Here is a 13129-nt window from a genome sequence, read left to right on the forward strand (position 1 = left end):
ACATAGGATGTGGAAGCAAACTTGGCGTAAGGAAAAGAAGGTAGCCTACGTGAACCAAATTTAGTTGAAGATCTCGTTGGTTTTGAAATCAACGCCATTCCTACCTAACCCTTTCTCCTTTTGCCATTTCTTCATCCATTTTTTTATTAACTCTCTCTTTCCTCTCCAACAACCACCATCTCCCTTCCAACTAACCACTCATCCCCATGCCCCCTTTTAAAAAGGTAGCCCTTTTCTCTCTATTTATATGTATCATTCATTCACTTTTTCCATATTTGTATAACACATAATATTGACAATGGCTCCATCTTCACCCCATAATACTTGCAACGTCGTATGTGTCATGGATGCTTCCACCCCTCTCGGCACTGCCCTCGTCCACCGCCTTCTTCACCTCGACTTCACCGTCCACGCCGCCATTCATACTAATATGCCTGAGTTTATGTTTGATGGATTTGATGACAACAAGAAGCTTAAGATCTTCCACTCTGACCCATTTGATTACCATAGCATACTTGATGCATTGAGAGGGTGTTGTGGTTTGTTTTACACTTTTGGTCCTCCCCAACACCTCCCTGCCTTCCATGATGTAAGTTCATCTCTTTTCAAACGATACTAAATCTACACACAAACAATACTATATTTTACACTTGCTGCATTTAATAGATAAATATAGGGGGTGTACTTTTAAAATTTTTTAAACTAATATAAAAACACCTGCATCAAAAAAATCAAAAGAGAGGCCAAAGTGGTGGTAATTGGCCTGCACTCATTTTTTCTTTAAGAATAATGATTCCATCTCCTAATCTAGTAATCGATATGTACTACAAAATAGGTAGAAAAGAGCTTGTATTGACTAATGTAAAGAACAGATGGAAAGAACTATTCGTTATTATATATTTATTATCGGGAGATTTTTGAAAATAGAAAAATAAAAAAAATTATTCAAACAAAATAAGAAATTTTAATCATTTTAGACTTCTATCAGTTTCTATCACCCATAGACACTCATGAACTTCTATCAATCTTTATAAATGATTGACTTCTATCAGTCTATATCATTGATAGAAGTCTAGTGGTATTTATCAGTGTTGTCTATGAAGTACAGATACTTCATGTGAGACAAATAATCCATATCAGATATCAATACTTCCAGATACTTCCTAGATACGTATCTGACATGCGATTTGACGTATCTATTCTTTCCTAGGTGAGTATTTAAAAAGTTCACTACTCGAGTCCAAAACTAAAAGGAAAAATAGACCAAACCCTAGAATCATCTAATTTTCATCTTCACATTTAAGTCTTACCATGTCCACCAAAATATAACCCACTTGAATATCTTCAACAATTTGCCGAAAAAGTTCTTCGTTTGTCTTCATACTTTTCCCTCTAATCTTCTTCTTCTTCTTTGATCAATATGAATCGTTTTTCTATTGCATGTTATTGACTTTTGTACTTCAACATTTTAGATGTTTTTTGTATTGTATTTTAGTATTTGTATAAATATTGTCATTAATTTGTATGCTAAATTTATCTATATCCTATATTTTTTAAAAAAAGAAAACGTATATTTAACGTACCAGTATCTTAATTTTCTAGAAATTAACGAATTGTAGTATTCTATCATATTCGTATCTCGTATATGTATTTGTGCTCGAGTGTTGTTTTTATCATTTTTATAAATAGTTTGACATATTTTCTATCTATGAAAATTTTCGTTTATTATCTCGTTTTTATAAATAGTATGACATATTTTCTATCCGTATCTGTGCTCGAATGTTGTTTGTAAAGAAAGATTTTTCCGTACTAGAATGGTATAAACACTACTACCACAATAATAATCATCCATTTTAAGAACTTTATTAGGAAAAATATAATTGAATCCTTAAGAAAAGGCCGGTATTGATTGCGGATTTGGTAGGAAATGATGATGATGATGGAAGAAGAGGAGGTAAGGGCAGCACATAATGTGTTAGAAGCATGTGCTCAAATTGAAACTATTGATAAGGTTGTTTTTACATCTTCTGTCACGGCTGTTATTTGGGGCCACCACCATCCTAATTCTACTTCCATTTCTCATTTGGACGAAAGATTTTGGAGTGATGTCCACTTTTGCCGCAAATTCAAAGTACATCTTTACCTCCCACCTTTATAATTTTATTGTTATTATTATTATAACACGTTTAGAGATAATAATTAAGGATATAAACAATTTTAAAGAATTACAAATATAACCAAATCTGTCTGTCATAGACTTTATCGCTGATCGACTCCTATGAGTGATAAATTTTATTATTGATTGACTTCTATGAAGTGATTTAGTCTATTATTAATAGATTCCTAGAATTGAATCTAAGTTTTCTTATATTTGTAAATTTTTTGCATTATATTGTGTGTACTAATGCTTTAGATTGGTTACTATATTTGTAATCACCCATCATTTTTCCTATTCATTTTAAAACCTTTCTATTTTAGCTCTCATTAAATATATCGTACTTCTTATAATTTGTTTGAAGATTCATATTTGTTACTTCAACTATTTTTTCTATTCCTAATTTCATAAAATTATTTACTAAAACATTAACAGGTTAGTTAAATGGACAAGGAGCATTGAGATCTAAAACAAATTGACTTTACCCGTTTGAGATGCTGTTTTAATTTTTTGAATGACTAATAAGGTGTTTGAAATTTTGTTACAAAATATGGGGGATTTTCAAAAATAAAAAATATAAGAGAAAATATTTATCCAAATAGCAAAATTTAATAATTTTCTCTTTCTCCATCTTTCGGCTTCTCCTTCTTCTTCTTCTCCTTCTTCAACTATAAATCATCATCTTTTTCTTTACTTTTAATTTTGATGCTAGTTCAAGAATGTTTATTAGAATAACAATAATAGAAAATGGAAGGCAAAATTATAGACAAATGATTATAGTGTTTGGCATTTTTAATTTGTTGCTAGTTCCAAAATAGTAATTAGAATGATAATCATAGATAATGGAAGATCAAGTGATAGACCAAGTGATAGAACACTATTATTGTCTATCACAAATAGATACTGATAGTTGTTTATCACTGTTTATCTTTAATAGACAATGATAGTTTTCTATTAGTGTCTATCCGTGATAAACAGTGATAGACTACTATTAATGGTGTATCAATAGATAATGATTTTGTTCATAATTTTATTGTCATCAACTATACACTAGACGTTGTTTTTTAATATAGAAATTTTGTTATTTTTAAATAGTCATAATAGACATTGTTACGTTGATAGAAGTCTATCAGTATCTATCAGTGATAGAAACTGATACAAGTCTATCACTAATAGTCGTGGGTAGAAAAACAAACAAAACAAAACTTTGAAAATTAAAAAAAAAAAAGAAGATATTTTTGAAGAAATAATAAAAATAAAACAATGAAATAAATTAGTAAAAAATACGGATTCCACACATTTTGAAATAATCATTTTCTTTTTTATATATTCTTCAACTTCCTTATAATATATTATGGAAATATATTTTTTTATTTTTTTAGTTGACTGACTTGTATGATTGTTAAATTCAAATTTCACATCTTTTGATTAATAATATACCATCTTAACTAGTTAAACTATATTAAGATTGATGAAAATGTTAGTTCATCATTGTCATTGATGTCAAAACTATTTATAAAATAGTCAAAACGAGCCTAGTTTGCCAGTAATTGACGTTTACCTTTTTTTTGGTAGTCCGACGTCTAATCCCCTTCCATCTTATTATTATAACTAAACCATTTATAAAATACAAATATTTTTTTCTCATTGAAATTTTAATGCTTTAATAAACACTAGAACAAAAGGTTGGAAAATTGAGGGAAATCTTTGATTATTAGTTAACTTATTGTTGGAAAGTAGAGGAAAAGCTATGAATATTAGATGACTTACAATTATGCCCTTACTCAATGCATTGCACAGCTGTGGCATGGGCTGTCGAAGACGCTAGCAGAGAAGACCGCGTGGGCATTAGCTATGGACAGAGGAGTCAATATGGTATCGGTCAACGCAGGGCTATTGGTGGGCCCTGGTTTGACCATTGATCATCCGTATTTGAATGGAGCGGCTGAGATGTACGAGGGTGGATTATTTGTGACCGTTGATTTGAATTACTTGGTGGACGCTCACATTCGCGTTTTCAAAGATCTCTCATCCTACGGTCGTTATATATGCTTCAATCACATCATTAATACGCATGATGATGCAGTTGATCTCGCCCGCAAATTGACGCCTTTGCCCCTAAGGTTATTGTCCTCGTCATGGATTTTTTTTTCTCACTTTTACTTCTGTTAGAAAAGATCAGTAAAATTATATAAGAAAATCAAATAGTGGAAAATACTCATCAACTTTATAACACTCTTAAAACTTTTAAAATTTCATTAAGAACCTTCAACGGTAAAAAAAAAAATAAAAATAAAAATTAATGTTGGGTTTTGAACATAAACTATTAATACTTTGGGCATTCATGCGTATGCTCGAATACAAATATACCAAAATTTAAACACATCAAGACTCTATTTAGTCATTATTTTTTTATTTTTTAAAAATTAAGCATATAAACACTATTTCTACCTTTAAATATCTTTCATTTTTATTTACTTTTCACCAAAAACGAAACCAAATTTTGAGAACTAAAAAAAATAGCTTTTCAAAATGTTGTTTTATTTTTTGATTTGGTTAAGAATTCAATCCTTGTACTTAAGAAATATGTAAATGATTGTAAGAAATATGGATGATATAGACTTAATTTTAAAAAACTAAAAATAGAAAAACAAAATGATCATCAAACGGGACCTAAACAATCCGATTTAAAAAAAATATATCTTGAACTAAAGAAAGCATTAATGTGAAAACAACTCATACATATAATTTTATTTGAACTAAACAAATTATTATTTGAATAATTTTATAACCTTTTAGTCAGACACAAGTTCTTTTGCAATCGATCCAAACTTAACAGTTTTGTCCTTAGTTAAACCGAGTGAACCGATTTTTTTAAAAATAACCCGACCGAATCAGTTCACTCGATTCAGTCCATCAGTTTTAATTAAACCGAGCAATTCTTCAGTTTCACATTAGAATCTCACATAAACTATCGGTCAATATGCATATAAAGGTTCATAACGTAGTTGAAGGAAATTTACAGGGTACAATCACAAACGAAATTTCTATCAGTATAATAATTTATATAATTGATTATTCTTTTTTTTTATTATTATTCTTTTTTCAATTTAGTATTCATTTATCATTATTTTAAATATAATTTCAATTTAGTATTACCATTGCCTAAAAAATATAATTTTTATGGGTTTACAGTGAACAACAGCAGTATACGACGATGATTCCACAAAGGATAAGCAACAAGAAACTGAACAAATTGTTAATGAATTCAACGGGAGGGGATCAAATAGATTGAATGTTTAGTTTATTTACAGTGAACAACAGCAGTATACGACGATGATTCCACAAAGGATAAGCAACAAGAAACTGAACAAATTATTAATGAATTCAACGGGAGGGGATCAAATAGATTGAATGTTTAGTTTATTTTTATGAAAACATAAAAGAAAATGTATGATACCCGTCCATTAGTTATTTGGGTAGTCGTTGGGTATATGATTTTTCAAATTTATATTTCATTTATTTTTTTTTAAATATAATTTCAATAATTTAGTTTTTCGGAGATGTTGAGAAACAATGTCAGGAAAGCTTTTTTCTTGATTTCTCATGAAGCATATATGCAAATATTAACAACGTATAATTTGGTAAACCTAAAATACAACGAACATTAAATAAGGAAAATATGTACAAAATAAACATGAATATATCTCCTAATACCTTCCATCAGTGATGCATGAGGATCACAAATATCCGTTTTATGAAGAAGAGAAAGAAATCATTATTTTCCTAAAACTTTTGTAAAGATATCTGCAAGTTGTTCGTTAGTAGAAATATGATATGTACACATAGTGTCATTTTGAACAGCGTCGCAAACATAATGACAATTACCTTTGATGTGTTTTGTGCGTTCATGCAAAAACTGGATTTTGAGTGATATATAATATTGATTGGCTATCACAAAATAAATTTATGGCAAAAGAATGGTCCACCTCAAGACTTCAAAGTAATATTTTATGCCACTTAAGTTCAGATGTAATTGTAAAGACTTCTACAACTTTTTCTTTGGAGTTTCTAATTTCAAATTTAAGAAAAATTTAAGTTGATAATAAAGAAGACGGGGCCAGTTAAGTAGGTAAATGCTTAAGATTGGAATCAAGATTTAACTGAAGGACTGCGAGGTCCATAACTGAAGTGGGATTCGATCCCAATTCTCAAATCTCACAGAACTGAAAAGACAGAAATTCCAAAATTATGCAAATTATAGAGAAAAATTACAACATGCTTTTAAAGAAGGAATTAAGGTTAGAAATAATTTAGCCTTGAAGCCAAAAACTTCACAAATTCCTTCTCAATCCAGTCACAAACTCTTCAATTGATTATGAACAAATACAACCCAAAATAGCCACCATCAAGAGATAATCCTTTGTATTCTCCGTAGGGGTTCAGAATTAGCAAGAGGTGTGAGTTTTGCTAATTTTTGGGAGAGGAATTTTGGCATGTTTGTGAGAGAGATTATTGGGAGATCAAGACTAGTGAGTAACCCTAAAACTTTCTCTGTGTGAGAAGGAAAAGAAAGAAGAAGATCTCATTTAACCTCTCATTCCCACGTACGTGATTAGAGGGAAAAACCAGGGGAAATAGTTATAACTCCTTCCTTTTATTAAATTCAGATTAAATTAAAACTATTTTAATTTAATTAAAAATATATAATTATATAATCACCACTTTATTATATAATATATATACTATATGTTATATATAGTATAACATATAGTTTTTAAATTGTATCAAATACAAAATGACATATTGTTTGAATTGTCTTAATCATTTATGGTATTTAATATAAATCTCATTTATACTAAATTTAATTATATGAATAATCTATACCATTAATATTTGAATCATATTAAAATATTTAATTTCTCTCCAAATAAACTTTATATTATAATGTATCAAATACATTATATTAACTGTATCACATATAATTAATTTAAATTAATGATATCATATATAATTAATTCCCTCAATTAATTTGAACAATTAAAAAAATTAATACTCAATAATCCCAGTTGAGCTATAGAGAGAACTTTATGCACATATAGATTGAAGCTCCAACGATACTTGGATAATTAATTAAACTCTTAATTAAATTATCCAACATCTATTAACTATTAGTCACTCCACTAAAGATCGACAATTGCACTATTTGCATTATAGATATATTCATGTGTTCATTAGATATAACCAGTCAACAGTGCAATGACTCTTCACTAATTTAATTTCTCTCAAAATATAGGATATATTCCTATAGTTACATTTAAGTTCTTAAGTACCATTGATCCTTCTAATGAACAATAAATCATAGTCCAACTATGACCAAACCCCTCTTGGACCAAGAGAGGGTGTCGCGTGACATTGTTCAAACAACATAATCAGCCCTTAAGGAAGTAATTTATCTATTTACCTCGACAATAGGGAATGAGTGAATTCTATCTTGTGTAGTTGTATTCCCGGCTCCCCAATCAGACGAATCTCCAAAATGGTAGGTGTATTGAGTTGACGATCTGGCCACTCTTACCCATGCAAATTAAAGTACTGGCTTCATAGGCGGAGTTCACAACTTACTCAGGTTTCAGTTCATGTCACCTATGGTCATCTTGGTGAAATGTAAGTCTCTATTATTAATAACTTTATATAATGAGATTATTCATTTTATGGCCAAGTCTTATACAAACCTTTTTGTATAGAACACCCCCGCTTACATGTCTCTACATGAATGGTAAGAATCAGATCATTTCTAGCACTTTACAACAATTATAACATCTACAAAGCGGGCCGTATTTGTTTTGTCACAAGGATAAGGTACTCAACCTTATCCATCTACTACAAATCATTTAGGTTATCACTTAAATATGATGCACCTTTATGTCTCTATATACATGTTTAAGCTACAAAAGATAACCTCAGATGTTAGTTTATTGGTTTTGTGGGTTGATGCTACCAAATAAAATTCCTAAGATTTTATTAAATAAATAAATTTTTGTATATTACAATTATAAACTACAGAACCCACGAGATTTAAGGCATCAACCCCAATTAACTTTGTTAAAGAGAGTTATTTAGATTAAGTTGAAGATTGTTGTTGAGTTAGCACATGAGGCATGTTAACAAAAAGGGTAGTTAAACACTTGAATTATAAAATATGAAAATTTAAAATGCTAGAAGTTTGTTGCAGCAGGAAATGTATTCAGGCCATATCCATAGCCAAGTTAGGGAAATCCATCTCTAAATGTGAGAACCGCTCTTAAAAAGACCAAAGTTCTACATTAGAAATGATAATCAAAAGCTTTATATTACAAACCCTAAAGTGGTTGTTTACAACCTTGCAAAGCAATATGAACAATAACTAGCTAATTGTAAAATACTAATTAAATACTAATTAAACTAAATTAACAATTAAACAAATATTAAACTTAAATATACTAATTATCATATAATTATCCTCATCATTCACGCCGACTTAAAAAAAGGAACTCGTACTCGAGTTTGAGGTGATAAAGTGAAGCTTTCTTCTCCTGACTCTGTTAGTATAGTAGATCCAACTGAAAATTTCCGGTGGGAAATTTTCCAAATCCAAATTGGGATTAAAATCCAAGTTGCAATTGCAATGATTCTCCATAAAAATTCATGGAATAATCAGGTATATAACAATCATTACACTATCATTTGGAAAAAGGTGGAGTACTTTTGAATTATAGCAAAATGCATGGATATCACGTGAGTCAAACTTTTGGAAATCCTAAAGTTTCCTTATCGTCTCTTTTAATTGCAGTATAATTAATTTGATATTTGTATTAACGAGACTAATTAATTGCTCAACTATATATCATAGCAGACTTTCAACGCCAACTAACATCATTATTTCTATTAAACTTAATCAAGATTTACAGATTTAAAATTATTTTGAACATTATATTTATTATCCTTTTGTTTCAAACATAAAATATTAGAATACAACACGTAGCCCTAGCTTTCTTCATCCTTTGAACGTTTCTTCTTATGGCTGTTAAACGATTAAGAGTTTTGTTCAATGGTAAGTGAGATGAAAATAACTACTATCATGACTTCCAATTTATTGAAGTTTCTATTGCTTCAAAAACATATTTTAAACATTTTGTCGATCTAATCCAATCTAAGGCTTTTCCAACTTCTGAATATATTATTTCTTGGTTAACAATGTATCGGGATAGTTGCAAAAATCCTAATGTGATTAGAATCATGAAAGACCGATTGTTGTCTTTTGTTTTAGATTCCTCCTATAATGATGTTTGTATTGTAGTTGACCATGTTCTATCTCGTCAATCAAATTCTACAATTACATTATATATTGGGTCCAACAACAATGAAATAGCTTCCTTGTCGAAAACCTCAAATAACACACCTGATATCATTGACTTAGTAGATTTGGATTAGTGTCCTGAAGACATCATCATTGAGGAAGGTTCTATTTTTAACAACAATGATGCATTATAGAAAGTTATATACTTGCTTGCTATTAAACATAGTCTTGAACTTAAGACTACTCGCTCAAATCAAATGTCTCCTGAATTTTGTTGTAAAGACCCTTATTCCAGTTGGTATCTCAAGTCGTCTATTTTTTTTTTTTTTTTAAAAAAAAGTGATTTATGGATTGTTCGTAAAGTTACGATTTTCATAAATGTTCTATTGACATTGTTAAGGATGCTCATAATCATGCGATTTAATAAATAGTATCTGATGTATGAAGTCTTTTTTAAATATGAATCCAATGACCCCATATCGTCCATGTGATGTCATAAGTTTCATGAAAGGCAACATGGGGTAAATGTTAGTTTTGATAAAGCATGGAGAGGTCATGAGCTTGCATTAAATTCAATTCGGGATACTCAAGAGTCATCATATGTCTTGCTGCCTATACTCTCTAATGCTTTGATTGAAAAAGATCCAGGTGGGTTTTGAATAACTATTACAGTATAATTAAATTTAATGATACATTATACTTATATAATGTAAAATACAGTTAATGACCTATGCTTACTCTTGTCTTTAATTTTTTTAATAGGAACTTATACAGCACGAGATGTAAATGATGATGGTATATTCAAGTACTATTTTATGTCTTTTGTTGCTTCAATTCATGCATGGGAGTATTGCTTTTCAATCATATCAGTTGACTGTGCAACTTTAAAGAACATTTTTTTGGTACTATACTACCTACGTGTACATTATATAGTAATTCATTAATTGTTCCCCTTGCATTTTTTATTGTTGACTCAGTGAATAATGATTCATGGTGTTGGTTTTTCCAACATTTAAAAGCTGCTTTTGGTGAACAAAATGATTTTGTGATTGTGTTTGATAGTCATAAGAGCATACCAAAGGATATAAGTGTTGGCTTTCATTTGTTCCAATATCAGGTTCATTTTTCCATCAATTCAACCATTTGTTGCCTCAGAGAATCTTGATTCTTCATGACAACCTGTTGATTTTCATTGATTGTTTGATTCATCACCTCTGGATGTTTCTCCATCCTCTCTAATCGCTCTGTAATATATTTGGTGTCTATTGATTTGTGTAGGCTTCTATTAATTATGAGGTCCATTACATGCATTTTTTATTTTTCCTTTGGAAGTTCCAATTCAACTTCTTGAGTTACTTTTTTCTCTTCTTCTAGGAATGGCTCAAACCATGACATTTTTATTTCTTTTGGAGTGGCTAAGTGTGGACAAATTTCGATCTACAAAACATAATAAAGAGACAAAAACTGTTAGTAAACATTTTATTACTTAGATTGTTATGCAATATGTATGTAATTTAATGTTACCTCGGGTGAATCGAAAACCTTCTTCTTCAAGTCCTTCCATTTTGGTTGGCTACCAACAGCCCAATTTATTATTCTTGATAGGTTCATATTAACTCTCCTTTCAAAGCAGTTTGTCTAGTACTAAGGGTAGGTATGACTTCATGTGCCGATGCTAGGATTGGGAAGACAGATCCTTCTAATGTCAATCTTGTAGCACACTTAGCAGATACGACGATATTATGCATCACGTCAACCAAAAGGTCAAAGGTCGACCTACCCCAAGGATAATTTCTATAAAGCTCCTCATCATCCACCATCAAGATATGGTTGATGTCTAAATATATAGTATCCTTTTTTGGCAGAAGGAAACTATCCAGGAAATATAGTTGGGCCATTTTTAGTTGGTCACTTTTGGAACCACCCTTACTAACCATAAAGCTTAGATTGACAAACCTTCCAATAACTGCTTTCTCCCTCAAAATACAAGTCTCTAATATGACCATACCCTTTAATGTTCTTGCTATCTATGTTAGCCAAGGGTCTACAATTTAGGCCTATAATTAGAACAAATTGTCTAAGACCAAATTTTAACACCCTACCTCTTATTAAGAAGTTTAATTGTGAGTAAGATCTAGGCTTGTATTGTCTCTGAATCAAGTGCATCAAGAGTTAGGAAGACTGATTTGTTATGGAGAAGTCAAGGAAGTGACCAAATAGAGTTTCTTTAAATTTTTCTAGAAGGAGTCCTACAAGTCTATCCTTGAGTACCTCAATTACCTCTGGTTTTCCTAGTAGATTTATCCATAAGGGTTCATCCCGCATTGATTTTGGCATTAAATATAATGCATCCTAAAAAAAACTCATAATAAACACTCGTGTTATAAAATTATAATGTTATTATATTCTATAAAAGGTTTGATAAATATATCATTCAATAGTATATTGGTTTTGTTATAGGAATTTGCTAATATGACAGATTAATTAAGGTGTAATTATATTATTCTCATCATAAAACATACAACAATACTATGTTATCCTTATTTATATTTCATCATGACTAGTCATATCAAACCATAACTTAAATTTATTTGCATCCAGCCAGTCACATTACATCATATTTGTAGTTTATACTTGGTCTCTAATATACAGTTAACAAAATTATTAGTTATATAAAAATTATTGTATGTAGTACAAACCTCACTACTTTCTTCAATTGTAATAACTTTTCGAGCTTTCCATCTTGTCTTATTTCCTTTTTTATTCTCCTTATTAACGATGGCCTTTAAGGATTAACATTCTATTAGAATTTTGTATACATCAAACTATTTTATAAATTCACTTGAGAAACATTATTTTTTTATTTATTTATTTTCTTCAATGGGGGAGTCTTCTAGCTGTGATGTTATTTCTTCGTGGCTATTTGATGGCCCTTTAATCTTCTCATTGTGATCAATTTGAACATATTCTTTTGCGTGTTCTTGATTTTTTGTTTCCTCAATTTTCTCGTCCCATGTTACTTTCATATTAGAATGATTCAATTTGAACATAATTATGATTTAATTCTATTATATTCATACATTTTTTTCTTCAATATCTTCTTCATATTTGTCGATACTACTTAATCATGTCTTTCTTTTACCCTTTGTTGGCGCTTTTTCATTTTGCAAAACAATGTAGACATGAATTCAAGGCATCTATTTAACAATTGTTATATGAAGAAATATGAAACTTCAGTTACCTTTGAATTTGTTTTTGTCCTTTTAGGTGTTTCTCTTACCTTTGAATTTGTTTTTGTCCTTTTAGGTGTTTCGTTTACATAAAGGATCGTTTCACTCTTTTCTCTTTTCTTAGCTTGTCTTTTCTTGCTATTTTTTTCAACTAAAAGTCTTGCCAATGCAAACAATCAACTCATAGTTCTATTTATACAACTTACAACTAAATAATTACACTTTGGTTATATAAAATTGCTTCTATAATCTATTGCATATAATATACATAAAACAACCTTCTTATTGAAAAGATAAATGTACCTCCTCGTCACTGCTTAAAAAGTGTACTGATTTGATTTTCTTGGGCTTTCTTCCAATTATCCTTGCAACACGCAATCAGACACTACTCGTATTCTGTTTTGC

At 30.0% G+C, this 13129-nt stretch overlaps 1 protein-coding gene across 2 annotated transcripts; it reads left to right on the forward strand.

The window, feature by feature from the left end:
• Positions 1-264: 264 nt before the first annotated feature.
• Positions 265-5713, forward strand: LOC120078419 (cinnamoyl-CoA reductase-like SNL6). 2 transcript variants are annotated; one of them, XM_039032689.2, is made up of 4 exons: positions 265-589; positions 1925-2131; positions 3956-4278; positions 5351-5713. In XM_039032689.2, the coding sequence occupies exons 1-4, from the start codon at positions 299-301 to the stop codon at positions 5448-5450; spliced, it is 921 nt and encodes a 306-aa protein (XP_038888617.2). In that variant the 5' UTR covers positions 265-298; the 3' UTR covers positions 5451-5713. The 2 variants fall into 2 exon arrangements, with proteins under 2 accessions (XP_038888617.2, XP_038888618.2); XM_039032690.2 differs by lacking the exon at positions 1925-2131.
• The last annotated feature ends 7416 nt before the right edge of the window (positions 5714-13129 follow it).

The sequence above is a fragment of the Benincasa hispida genome, chromosome 5 (assembly GCF_027475165.1).
Source record: "Benincasa hispida cultivar pf3 chromosome 5, pf3_genome.v1.1, whole genome shotgun sequence".
In the NCBI taxonomy this organism is placed as follows: domain Eukaryota; kingdom Viridiplantae; phylum Streptophyta; class Magnoliopsida; order Cucurbitales; family Cucurbitaceae; genus Benincasa; species Benincasa hispida.

Coding starts and splice junctions, on each gene's coding strand:
- LOC120078419 (XM_039032689.2), top strand. CDS start 299: ATGGCTCCATCTTCACCCCATAATACTTGCAACGTCGTATGTGTCATG. Junction 590..1,924: donor ACCTCCCTGCCTTCCATGAT/GTAAGTTCATCT, acceptor CGGATTTGGTAG/GAAATGATGATGATGATGGA. Junction 2,132..3,955: donor ACTTTTGCCGCAAATTCAAA/GTACATCTTTAC, acceptor TGCATTGCACAG/CTGTGGCATGGGCTGTCGAA.